Consider the following 14,078-nt stretch of genomic DNA (forward strand, 5'->3'; position numbering starts at 1 on the left):
AGTTTCTTTTCCTTTAAATTCACATAAACTGTTCAAAAGGCCCAGGGCAGGGGATGGCAAATAGGCTTTATCTGTTTTTGACTGAAAGTTGCAGCCCAGAGCTCAGTATTGAAAACATTTCTGGGCAGCCTCTGTGATAGATCAGTGATGTCTGCCAGGACCTCTTTATGGGATTATGCCACCACGTAACTTTGGTCTGGGGCTTCCTAGGCTTCTTACTAGTAATATCAAGTACTTTATCCTCATCACCAACAAACACTTGAAGGGCTTACTGATGACAATGTGTCGACAAGAGCTTCTATCAGCAAGTCAGAGTTTGAGTTGATACTTGAAATTATAATTCAGGGCTTCTCAAAGTGTGTTCCTTGACCCATCTAAGAAATGCAGGAAAGAGGGATTGTTAAATGCATATTCCTGAGCTCTGCCCTAGACATAATGAACCTAAATTTCTGAAGGATGGGTGCCCATGCACCTCCTCAGATAATTCTCATAACATTAAAGTTTGAGAACCATTGATACGTTGGGGAAGAAAATGAGCCCTTGATATTAAAAGCCTACTTCCAGCTTAACCATGCAGCAGCTGTATGACTCTGGACATACTATTAGTCCTCTGAGCTTCAGTTTCTTCATCTGCAAATTAGTATAATAATAATAGTAACACAGTATTTCACTGAATCTAAGACTCCATAGACTAGTAAAATAAACCATTATTTCAAGTACCAAGAAAAGCAAAAAAAACCCTGCCAATTAAATTAAAACATGCCATCAATTATAAAGTGCATTCTCACTTCAGAGATATTATGATATGAAAAATTTGTATTTTAGAATGAAAGAAATATATTAATAACTTTCTGGCTGGGTGTCAGAATTAAACAAGATGAAAAAGCACTTTTTAAACTGAAAAGTACCTATAAAAGTAATTGCTCTGACCCTTATTGAGGCTGGTTAAATATCAAAATAGTGTTCTACACCTAACAACTTTACAGCAATCTTCTGGTTCAAGATTCTGGGCTCTTCTGGTCCAAGGAAATAGAGCACCCCTCTCCTAAGAGCTTCCAATAAGGGCAGTTAGAGGAAGTGAATACAAGAGTTACTCCAAAAAACTAGCAAGTAGTTTAAAAACAACAATCTTAAGAATCCTTTAAATTAATTGAAATGTCAAACTACTTTGAAAAATTATGAGGTAAAGCAAATGTGATATCTATGTTTGAGAAAAGCACATTAACAAAAAAATGAGCATTGAGTCATTAAAATCTGACTTAAATGAGTTTAAAAGACATTCAAACATGTTCACACTTAGCCTAAGGTAACCCTATTTTTATCTCTGTTTAGACAATCACACTGTAGTTTTGAAAGGTACAATCATGCATTTATGCTGCTCCATTAATAGAAGTGCAACGAGAAATAGATGAATTCACTATTATAGTTGGAGACTTCAACACCCTCTATTAGTAATGGACAGATCCAGCAGGCAGAAAATCAGTAAGGACATAGCTGAACTGAACAGCAACTCCTGTCAACTGGATCAAATTGACATTTCTCCAACAACAGAAAAATATACATTCTTTTCAAGCTCACATGGAACATTCACCAAAACAGGGAACATTCTGGGCCATAAAACACATCTTAATAAATTTAAAAGAATAACACTCATACAAAGCATGCTCTCAGACCACAACAGAATTAAACTAGAAATCACTAACAAAACAATAGCTGGAAAAGCCTAAAATACTTGGAGATTAAACCACACACTTCTAAATAATATATAGGTCAAACAAGTAGTCTTAAGAAAAATTTTTAAAATACTTCTAACTAAATGAAAATGAAAATACAACTTATCAAAATTTGTGGGGTGCAGCAAAAGTAGGCTTTGAAGGAAATTTATAGCATTGAATGACTATAGTAGAAAAGAAGAAATATCTAACATCAATAGTCTAAGCTTTCCCTTAGGAACTACAAAAAGAAGAACAAATTAAATCCAAAGTAAGCATAAGAAAAAAAGTAGATATTGGAGAAGAAATCAGTGAAATTGAAAGTAGAAAATCAACAAAAGTAAAAGTTGATTCTTTGCAAGGACCAATAAAACTGATAAATTTCTAGCGAAGTTAACTAGGGAAAAAAGAGAGAAGACATAAATTACTAATATCAGAAATGAAAAAGAGGACATCACTAGAGATCTTATGGACATTAAAAAGATAATAAAGAAATGTCATGAACAACTCTATGTCCACAAATTTGATAAGAGAGATGAAATGGATCAATTCCTTGAAAAACACAAGCTGCCAAAACTCACACAAGAAGAAACAGACAATCTGAATAAGACTGTATCTATTAAAAAAAGGAGTCAATAACTAATAATCTTCCAAAACAAAGCACTAGGCCCAGCAGAGTTCACTGGTGGATTCTACCAAATATTTCATAAACATATAAATTCTCTACAAAAAAAAGATAAAATTTTGAAGTAAGTTATAGATTCACATTATTTCTCAAAAGAATAATGATCAAATATGTATTTGCAGAAGTTGAATAGCATAGCATATACAACTGATGTGAAAGCTTTTCTACTGATTCAAATTATTAAGGTGGAAAAAAGTATGATTTTGAAGCCCACTATCTCTCCTATGACTCAGTTTGTATGCTGTTTTCCCAACACCCTCCCTACAAGATTCAGATTAGCATTTACATGTATTTGAACATGTATGTGAAAAATTGCCCTAAGCTAAGAATCCTTGGGGAAAAGAAAGAAATCACACCATTTCTCTACAATCTCTTCCAGAAAACAGAAGCAAAGGGAGTCCTCCCTAACTCATTTTATGAGGCCAGCATTACCCTAATACCAAAACTAGACAAAGCCATTACAGGAAAGGAAAACTACAGACCAATTATCTCTCATGAACAGAGATGTAAAAATCTTCAACAAAATATTAGCAAATTGAATCCAACAATGTATAAAAAGACACCACAACCAAGTGGGATTTATTCTAGGTATGCAAGTATGCAACATCCAAAAATTAATTCATGTAATTCATCACATCAATAGGCTAAAGAAGAAAAATCATATGATCATGTCAATAGACACAGAAAAAGGATTTGACAAAATCCAACACCAATTCATGATAAAAACTATCAGCAAACTTGGAAAAGAGAGGAACTTCCTTAACCTAATAAAGAATATCTATTAAAAAAACTACAGGGGCCAGCCCCGTGGCCAAGAGGTTAAGTTCACACACTCTGCTTAGGCAGCCCAGGGTTTTACTGGTTCGGATCCTGAGCGTGGACATAGAACCACTCGTCAGGTCATGTTGAGGTGGCATCCCACATGCCACAATTAGAAGGACCACAACTAGAATATACTATGTACTGGGGGGATTTGGGGAGAAAAAGCAGGAAAAAAAAAAAAAGAAGATTGGCAACAGTTGTTAGCTCAGGTGCCAATCTTTAAAAAAAAAAAAACTACAGCTAACATCATATTTAATGGTGAGAAACTAGATGCTTTCCCATTAAGATCAGTAACAAGTTCCCTCTCACCATTCCCATTCCACATTATACTGGAAGTCCTAGCTAATACATTAAGAAACGAAAATTAAAGGTATAAAGATTGGGAAGGAAGAAACAAAACTGTTTTTGTTCAGACAACATGACTGTCTACAGAAAATTCCAAAGAATCAATTTTAAAAAACCCTCCTGGAACTAATAAGTAATTATAGCAAGGTTTCAGGATACAAGGTTACTATACAAAAGTTAACTGCTTTCCTATATACCAGCAATGAACAATTGGAATTTGAAATAAAAAACACACCACCAATTACATTAGCACCACAAAAAAAGAAGTACTTAGGAATAAATCTAATAGAGTATGCACAAGATCTATATGAGGAAAACTAAAAAACTGATGAAAGAAATTAAAGATGATCTAAATAAATGGAAGGATATTCCATGTTCATAGCTAAGAAGCTAAGTTAACATGCCAATTCTTCCCAGTTTTATCTTTAGATTCAAACAATCCCAATCAGAATCCCAGCAAGTTATTTTGTGGATATCAACAAACTGATTTTAACATTTACATGGAAAGGGAAAAGACCAAGAATAGCTACACAATACTGAAAAAGAACAAAGTCAGAGGACTGACACTACCTGACTGCAAGACTTACTATGAACTACAATAATCAAGACAATACAGTATTGGTGAAAGAACAGACAAATAGATTAATGGAACAGAATAGAACCCAACAATAGACCAATACAAACACAGTCAACTGATCTCTGACAAAGGAACAAAGGTAAACCAATGGAGAAAGGATCATCTTTCCAGGAAACGGTGCTGGAACAACTGAACATCTACATGCAAAAAAATGGATCTAAACACTGACCTTACATCTTTCACAAAAATTACAGTAGTCGCCCCTTATCCATGGGGGATATATTCCAAGACCCCCAGTGGATGCCTGAAACCACAGATAGTACTGAATTCTACATATACTATGTTTTTTCCTAACAAGCTAACAGGTGGGTTGTGTATACAGGAGGGATATGCCGGACAAAGGGATGATTCACATGCCAGGCAGGATGGAGCAGGACAGCTTAAGACATCATCACACTACTTAGAACGGGCATGCAATTTAAAACTTATGAATTATTTCTGGAATTTTCCATTTAATATTTTCAGACCACAGTTGACTGCAAGTAACTGAAACCATGGAAAGCAAAACCACAGATAAGGGGGAACTACTGTAACTCAAAATGCATCACAGACTTAAATGTAAAAAACAAAACCATAAAACTTCTAGAACGTAGCACAGAGAAAATCTAGATAACCTTGGATGTGGCAGTGACTTCTTAAGATTCAACACTAAAAGCATAATCCATGAAAGAAAACTGATAAACTGGACTTCATTAAAATAAAAAGCTTCTGTTCTATAAAAGACACTGTTAAGAATGAAAAGACAAGCCACAGAGGAAAATTTTGTGAAATATTTGCAAAACACATACTGTGATAAAGGAAACGTATCAAAAATATACAAAGAACTCTTACAACTCAACAATTAGGAAACAATTAAAAATGAGCAAAACAATGAGATACCACGACACACCTATTAGAATGCCTAAAATCCAAAAAACTGACAATACCAAATGATGACGAAGATGTGGAACAACAGGCACTCTCATTCATTGCTGGTAAAAATGCAAAATGGTACACTACTTCAGAAGGGAGTTCGGCAGTTTCTTACAAAGCTAAACTTAATCTTACATGTAATCCAGCAATCTACTCCTGTTTACCCAGATGAATTGAAAACTTTATGTCCATACAAAAGCCTAAATACGATTTATAGTGGTTTTATTCATAATTAGCAAAGACTGGAAACCACCAAATGTCTTCCAAAAGGTAAATGGATAAACAAACTGTGGTATATCCATATAATGGAATATTATTCAGCAATAAAAAGAAATGAAGTATCAAACAACACAAAACATGGAGGAAACTTGAATTCATATTGCTTAGCAAAAGAAGCCAGTCTGAAAAGGCTACAACTGTATGATCCCAATTGTATGAGATCAGTGGTTGCCAGGGGCTTGGGGCAGTGATGGAAAGGATGAATGTGTGGAGCACAGGGGATTTTTAAGCCAGTGGAATTATTTTGTATGATATTGTAATAATGGATCTATGACATTATGTATTTGGCAAAATCCACAGAAGCATACAACACAAAGAGTGAACCCTGATGTAAACTATGGACTTTAGTTAATAATAATGTATCAATATTGGCTCATCAATTGTAACAAATATACCACACTAATGAGAGGTGTTTATAATAAGGGACACTGTACTATCTGCTCAATTTTCTGTAAACCTAAAACTTCTCTATAAAATAAAGTCTATTAATTTTTTGAAATCTTACTAGCACTCACACAAAATATTGTTAACTATCCTGTTTGTATTTTTAGAAAATGAAAGTTTCACCGTATATGTAATCTTTTCAACAACACAAGTTATTGGGAAAAAGTGTGGTTTTCCCAAATTACTATTATTATAATACAAACGTTTCTGAAAGTATTAATTTCTATGTTATAAAAGTCAAAGCAAATCAAGTAAGAAACAAAAAGAAAAGCAAAAAATACTGATTGTCTCTTGCCATATAGAAGTCCCCGGCTTTTGCAATACATAGAAATCAATGAGCCTTACCCAAAGATCACATAACAATGAAGCAAGTCACTTTTGCCTATTTCAATTGGAAAAGACTACAAAATTACAAATATTAACTGAAGACAACTGAATTAATAAATATATCAGTATTTATTATCATTTTCTTCTGAACTGTTTAGAAAGATATCCTAATTCACAAGCATTTTTTAAGAAAGCACACATATATAACAGGAAAACATCCTCTGAAAAAGATTTTATTGTTTTAAACTAGAGTTCTTCATGTGATGCACTCCTTGCCACTCCTGCTGACTTTAATACACAAGAGTATGCCAGGACACTGGTCTAGGTCTAATGATGACCAAACCATGTAAAAAGAATTTTGCAAGCTGGCTTTTAGCAGTACAATTCAATGGGATCTAGCAGCTAGTGTAAAAAATCAAAAGCAAAACAAAATAAAAATTACCTCCTAAATTACTCAAGGCAAGCAATTGGTTTCTTGAGTTCATTTTTAGGTACCCCATATTGGCATAATACAATCAGCATTCTGATCTTTATGTACAAAGATTAGATTATTACTGCAAAGTAGTACATAACATGCTTTGAGCTGTTTTTCTGGTAATGGTGATGGCCTTGTGCTGATTCAGTCATGTTGCTATTCAGTATCTGGTGCTGAGTTTGCTCCAGAAGAGAATAAAGCTAACTAGTCCACATGGGGATTGAAAATCCATGACCCTGGCCTAATTAGCACACTGCTAATCAACTACCAAAATAGCTACTGTTAATTAAGAAGTGCTTCCATTTATAGACCACTTTATATATGTCAGGTATTGTGCTCATGTTTCATAAAAATTATTTCTTAAATTGCACAAAAACTTTTCAAAGTACAGGCATACCTCAGAGATACTGCAGGTTCAGTTCCAGACCACTACCATAAGGCAAATATCACCATAAAGCAAGTCACATGAATTTTTTGGTTTCCCAGTGCATATAAAAGTTATGTTTACAGTGTACTGTAGTCTATTAAGTGTGTAATAGCATTATGTCTAAAAAAATGTGCATGCCTAATTAAAAACTACTTTATTGCTAAAAAATGCTAACCATCACCTGAGCCTTCAGTGAGTTATAACCTCTTTGCTAGTGAAGGGTCTTGTAAAAAACACAATATCTGCAAAGTACCATAAAGCAAGGCACAATAAAATGAGGTATGCCTGTAGATACTATCCCTATTTTACAGATGTGCAAACTGAGAATCAGAATGGATAGGAAAGGAAAACTGTAAAACAACCTTTGTCCGAGGTCTTACAGCTAGTAAACGGAAGAGCTAGGACTCAGATCTAGGTCTGTCTGTGTGAAAAGGCTGGCCTCCTGGTACATAACAAGGCTGTACTACAATCAACTCCAAACAAATCAAAAGGTGTTGTACGATAGAACAAAAGAGAAAGACGTGTTACTGTTGATCTGAAAACATTTCAAAATTCTGAACATCTTCATTCACAAATAAAGTTATCCTGATACTGAAAACAAAAGATGGATGTGTCTACTATTAAACTGTGAAAATCTTTATTCACAAAGTAATTCAGACTCATTCACAATGGCTTAATTAATGGGGTTGACAAATATTAACCGAAGCAGAAAATATTCCTGGAAAACAAGGAAAATAAAAACAAATACCAATGTATTAAAAGAAATTTAAAGACTAGTTAATAATTTTCAAATTCTTCCTATTGAACTAAAAAGGAGAAGAAAATAATGCCTATTATTATTCCTTAAACTAAAACTATAGTATATATAGAATAAAAGCTATTAGTGAACCATAAAACAACTTTTGCTTTATAGAATTATTAACTAATAAAATCAGATGTTACATTAGTGTGGGCATATCAATAACATTTAAATATTTTTTTAAATATCATGTTATATTAAAGATTTTCTATCTTTAGAATTAAAGGTGATCGTTAAATAAGCAAAAGTTGTACAAAAAAGAACTGTAGCAGGAAGTACAGGATCAAGTACTAGTCAAAGCAACCTCTTCTGGGCCACAATAAGAAGATAATTTAAGTAAACATCTATTGAGAACTACACCTACTGGGAACTAAGTTATCATCTCTGTGCTAGATGCTGGGAATGCAAAGACACTAAAAACAGTTCAAAGGACTTACAGTCTAATAAGGCAAACAGATTTGTAAGAAACTGTAATTCAAGGTAGAGTACCAAAAACGTAAAAGTAGCCAGTGAAGTAGCATGAGCACTAGTCTGACTAGAGAGATAGGAAAGCTGCTGTAAGAACTAACACACTAGCCAGGCCCTATGATGAGAACGATTTCTCTGGGTAAGGAAAAGATGGTGGGTGCAGAGGTAGGGGATGAACGTTCCAGGTTAAGGGAATAATAGCATGAGCAAAGTCAGGTGCAAGGATGTTGACAAGAGTGAGTGGTCTGGAAGACTGTGGTACATAATGTATTGGAGAACTATAGCAGAAAAAAAAGAGGCTGAAAATATAATTTGGGGTCACGTCACAAAAAATCCTCACTACCATCTCGTTAAGGAACTATAGTTTATTTGATAGAAGATGGGAAAGCTAAAGCAAATTTTGAGAAGGCTATTTGGGCTGTAGTAACATAGCCCTGTCCTCACCCTCTAAGCAAGGGCTCTTAGTTGGAGTGCCTGGGCTGGTATCCTGGCTCTACTGCTTACTTAGCTGTGGATCTGCACTAGGTGCTTAATATATCTGTGCATTAGTTTTCTCATTCATAAATGGAAGTAAAATAATACCAATTACTTAAAGGGTGTCAGGAAGTTTAAATGAGATAATATATGTCAAGTGCTGAAATAGCAGCTGGCATGAGCCGTCAGTAAATATTAGTTATAAATACATGTAATATCAACTTCAGTCCAGTACTGCACAACTAAGGAGACAATAAAAGTAGTTCCAAGAGAAGGAAGCCCCAACTGTGTAATTTGGATCTGCTAACATTAAAAAGGGGGCAAGGGCAAAACCGTCAGAGATCTATATAAATAAAACAGTAGTTTGAATAAACCCTGTGATCTATTATAGATCTGAGTTTAGAAAGTTCCTTTTTAATTGCCTCAGTTCATTAATGCCTCAAATTATCATTTTTCAAGGTAGTTATAAAAAAGAACCCATATGTGATGAGTTAGCTTTTCACTCTTACAATGTCAAGAATATTATACTTTGATAATCAAACATAGAAAATTTAAGTGAAACCCTGGGCATTTTTGTTAAAACTATATGTTAGCAGAATAACACAAAAGCAAAAACCTGTGAAGTATGGGTCTTTGCAAGAGGAGAAGTGCATGCTTCTTGAAATTGATCTTCATTAATTCCAATTTCTTTGAGGTAACTTTCTAACAGCTTTTCAACCTAAAAAGAGAAAGTTTAACTTTTATAATTTACATAGAAAAATTCCAAATGATAGTTTTCATGTTAAGTATCGAGTTTAGAAAAGTGTAATCAAAAGCTTGCTTGCAATTATTAATCTATATAAAATTATATTACGTGGCAGTGACAATGTCCTTCATTGAAAAAACAAACAGCATAAAGTTAAAATTTTTGCAGAGAATTAAATGAAATTTTATTTCTTCTACTAGAAATAACGGAAGTCCAGATTATGACATTCAATACAGTACAACTCTTCTGCTACCCAGAGGCATTTTTAAAAATCACAAGACAACCATGGCGAAATAAATAATTAACACTTGCCTGAATGCATCAGCAGAAGAATAAGAACAAAATTTAAAGATTAGATGCAAGATTAGTTGCATTTTAAGGGTAAAATAGTTGTCCTAAACCCATTCCTTAGATTCTAGGGTAAAAGAGATAAGAAGTCATAAGGATGAGATGTTCCGAGAACACTTGGAGGCTGATGCAACTGGTAGTTATTAGGGTAGATCTGATTTTTTTTTAAGCAAAGAATTTTAATGGAAAAAATCTATTTTTTTAATTTAGAAGAACTAAAATTATTATTCTAATTACCTTTAAAAATCGGTGAAAAAAAATACTCACCAGTTCTTTGTATTCCTGATGAATCTCTGTATAAGTCAATTTGCTTTCTTCTTCATCATCAAAAACTAAATTTAAAAGAATATTTTTAGCGTAAAAAAAAATCATTTCATTAATACAAATATAAAAGCCCACTCTTTACATCTTACAAATAGAACTCTTATTTTTATAATGTAGCTCTTCAACTTTGAGTTCTTGGGTTTAAAAAGAAAAAAGTATATATATGTTTATATATGTATATAAAGTATATACCTACACATATATACACATATATAAAGTATAAAAAGTACATATATAAAGTATAAAAAGTATGTATATGTTTATATATATATAGTGTTCACTGTAAACAAGTTTTTTCCTACTTAAGATCTACTTCATATATAAGACAAACACTAATTTTCTACTTTTCAATCAATAAGACAACAACGTCTTTATAAACTTTTAATGGAATATTATTTTTAATAGTTTTTAAACATTAATTCCTTTTACAACAGGCTCCAGATTATTTTACCATACTGAAACTCTGCTGATGCAAACTTTACTGAAAGTGACTAGGACATTTTTTTTACATATAAATTAATAATGAAGTTAAAATAAATAAAATCAAAACAAATGTGAAACAACGTAGCTTAGAAAGAAATATATTCCCTCGAGAAGCTACAATCTAATTAGGGAAACAGGACAAATACATGAACTGTAAACAATAAACTTTTTTTTTAATTCCCACTGAATAAGCTTTCTAAAACGTAAAATTAACTTCTGTAATTTTTTACTTAAAACTCTTAACTGACTGCTCTTTGCCTAGAGAATAAGTGCAAAATCCTTAGAAGGCCAGACAAAACCCTCAAAGACTGGATCCCAAGTCTCATGTCCCACCACTCTACAACCCAAACTCTGCATTCTTAACAATACACAATTACTTGGAATACCACCAAACATAACACAGTGTTTCAAAGCCCCATGCCTTTGCTCAAGCCATCTCTCCCTAGATCTTTTTGCCTTTACTCCACCCCCGTTCTCCCAACCATTCTTCCAGACATTGCAGGTGGCACATTCTCCGTGATCTGCTACCCACTCCCTACTCCTAGGCTGGTTAGATCCCTTCCTCTGAACTCTTATACTACACAGCACCATGTGCCTAGCCTTATTATAACATTTGCCACTTTACATTTAAATTTTATTTACCTGCCTGTCTTTGCTAAATATAAACCTTTCAAGCACAAGGAATTTGTTGTATTCATCTTTCTATCCCCAGCTTCTGGCCCAAGAACACTCAATAAATGTTTGCTGAAATAACTGCTGATATCACAAAGTTGTACAAAACTAATCTTCAAATTACCTGAGGTGGTAAAGTCAGTGAAGTATATAAACACTGTTATTTTAACTGTCACTGGGATGTTACTTCCATAACTGCTGGCATCTGCTCTATATAACACTGGGCATACACGCAATACAGCAACTACCTAAGCTGTTTTCAGTTAATTCTGAAATCAAATTACTACATTCCATCTTCATAAAGCTGAGGATTACTGCTTCCCTGTAAAATTACACAATCAGGTGTGTTACTACTGAGATGCAGCCCCTTTTGATGTTTGGGGATATAAGGAAGAACAATGCTTTAATTTTTTTTCCTTTCAGCAGTGAGGTAAATGGAATCAAAACGTAACAATTTCTTTCTTCTCCTAAAGGAGGTCAGAACTCCATATTTCATCAGTCTCATAACAGCATTTTAAATTCTTTAAAAAAAGCACAAATAAGTTATTTCGAACTTTTAAAAAATTACCTGTAAAAACAATACTTAATAAAAACTATTTGAATTTTGATTACGGCAATGAGAATATAATGAAAAGCTTCAGTGATCAAACTAAATTTCATCTTTACCAGATTCATGGAATTTTAGAGTTGAAAGAATTCTTAAAAGGTCCTCCAGGATAACCAACCATTTGATAGTTTAATTCCCCTCTATAACATCTCCATTAGGACCCGCCCGTGGCCGAGGGGTTAAGTTCGCGCGCTCTGCTTCGGAGGCCCAGGGTTTCACCAGTTCGAATCCTGGGCCCTGGGCACGGGCATGGCACCGCTTGTCAGGCCATGCTGGGGCGGTGTCCTGCATGCCACAACTAGAAGGACCCACAACTAAAAGTACACAACTATGTACCGGGGGGCTTTGGGGAGAAAAAGGAAATATGAAGGCTTTAAAAAAAAGATCTCCATTAATTTGCGGTCACATCCATTCAAACACTGCTAGTGCCTCGGGACGCATTATCTTCGGAGGCAGGCTAACTCATCTGGGATCCATTCTGTTACGAAACACTTCCTTAATAGAAATTTGTTTCCCTATAGCTTGTACCCACTGACCCTAGCTCTATCCCACTGAACCTTACAAAACAAGTCTAATCCTTCCAACATAAGACAGACATTCAAATGATTGATGGATATTACTACCCTCCAAGTCTTGCCCCGCTAAACCACCGCGATAACAGCCGGCCTTCATTCGTATGACGTGATTTCTGGTTCCTTTTCCGTGAATGGGCTCCAACTCGTCTCCTCAGAACCTGGAGGTGCCCTTCCCTCACAGGGAATTTTATGGCACGTTTATATACCTCATTTGTTAGAAGATACTCCCCATTTTTGGTACAGCCGAGAGTCAGGGAGCTCAATAAAGGGAATACATACAGGCCACCCGGATCACCAGCTCTGGGCCTGCTGGAGTAACCACATGCCTCCCTTTGCAGTCAACTGTTGGGATCAGAAGGAACTCAGGCAAACTGACGCCTCTCCTTCCAGGTCTCCGGGAAAGTGCTGAAGCCCACCCAAACAGTGCACCTGCCCAGGGCAGAAACGTGCAGGATGGGGTCCGAGACTCAACACAGGACTGAAGTCTAATGTTGTTGGCATGTGTGCTCGGGCCCGGGGGAGGGAAGTCTCGGTCCCTGTTTTCAGTTCCACTAAGGGATCACGGGCGCAGCAACAGCAATACCTCCTACAAACCGGCTCTAAATCTGGCGGACAGGGGTGGAGACGCGGCAGATGAGACACGGTGTGTGATGACCACCTCCCTGCCGACTGCTGGTGTGAGAGGCGAGAAAGGATTGTTGGTTCGGGTTCTGGGTTTTACCTTCACATTTCTGCTCCACAAAGTCCAAGATGGGGATGGACCAGTCCGGGCCTCGCAGGAACCCGGCGATGCTCTCCACCACCCATTCCACCTCGTCCTCTTCTTCCGCAGCCATCCCACCCCCGCGGGGCGCCGCGGAACCCTAGGCAAGACCCGCGAAGCGCACTAAGGCCTTTCGGCCGCAGGGAGCGCAGAGAGAAGGGGAGAAGAGCTGCCCCCGAAGTCTCCCGGCTACCTGGACGGAAGCTACAAACCAGTTAACGTAAAATGGTCGCTATGGCAACACGCGTAGCCGCCCGTCGCTGCCACCCGGAAGTGAAACCAGCTTCCCTGGGGCCTGCGCACCTCGGAGAGGGGCATTTGAAGAACGTTTACGATTGGCTGGAAAAGAACAGTGGCTCGAAAGATAACCTAACGCCCATTGGCCCGGAGTTGCTAGGGCTGAGAGGAGAAGTGTAGCCATTGGCTGGAGGTCCTAGAAGGACTGTCGAAGTACCCCCTCTGAGAAGTGCGTGAGAGCCAAGGCGCAGAAATGTCGCAGGGAGGCCCCCAGTGACTAGGCCTTTGACTGGAAGACCTTCGGAGGCTTCCGTGCACAGTTGCTTCCCCTGCAGTCCCAAGCATCTTCACACCCACTGCCCCCGACACGTTTATGATTCAAGGATTGTTTGAAAATACAAAACCCAGCAAAGTAGCTCTGTAAGACTTGCTGATTGGCTCTGCACTTTGCATTGTGTAGCTCCAGGCGGGTCTTTAATCTTCCATGCATAAATAGGAAAAGTACAATTGGGAGCTAT

The 14,078-nt window shown here is 36.3% G+C and overlaps 1 protein-coding gene across 2 annotated transcripts in view; it reads right to left on the minus strand.

Annotated features, from left to right (window-relative positions):
• CFAP36 (cilia and flagella associated protein 36) overlaps nucleotides 1-13,576 on the minus strand; it is a 29,346-nt gene extending 15,770 nt beyond the window's left edge. Inside the window, exons 1-3 of one of the 2 annotated variants that reach the window (XM_046663387.1) lie at nucleotides 13,282-13,576; nucleotides 10,167-10,231; nucleotides 9,423-9,524 (exon numbers count right to left, since the gene is read on the minus strand). In XM_046663387.1, the coding sequence (XP_046519343.1) occupies nucleotides 9,423-9,524; nucleotides 10,167-10,231; nucleotides 13,282-13,396 (282 nt within the window). In that variant the 5' untranslated portion in view covers nucleotides 13,397-13,576. The remainder of the gene's footprint in view (nucleotides 1-9,422; nucleotides 9,525-10,166; nucleotides 10,232-13,281) is intronic. The other variant, XM_046663386.1, reaches the window with a different exon arrangement.
• Between the last annotated feature and the right edge of the window lie 502 nt (nucleotides 13,577-14,078).

The sequence above is a fragment of the Equus quagga genome, chromosome 5 (assembly GCF_021613505.1).
Source record: "Equus quagga isolate Etosha38 chromosome 5, UCLA_HA_Equagga_1.0, whole genome shotgun sequence".
In the NCBI taxonomy this organism is placed as follows: domain Eukaryota; kingdom Metazoa; phylum Chordata; class Mammalia; order Perissodactyla; family Equidae; genus Equus; species Equus quagga.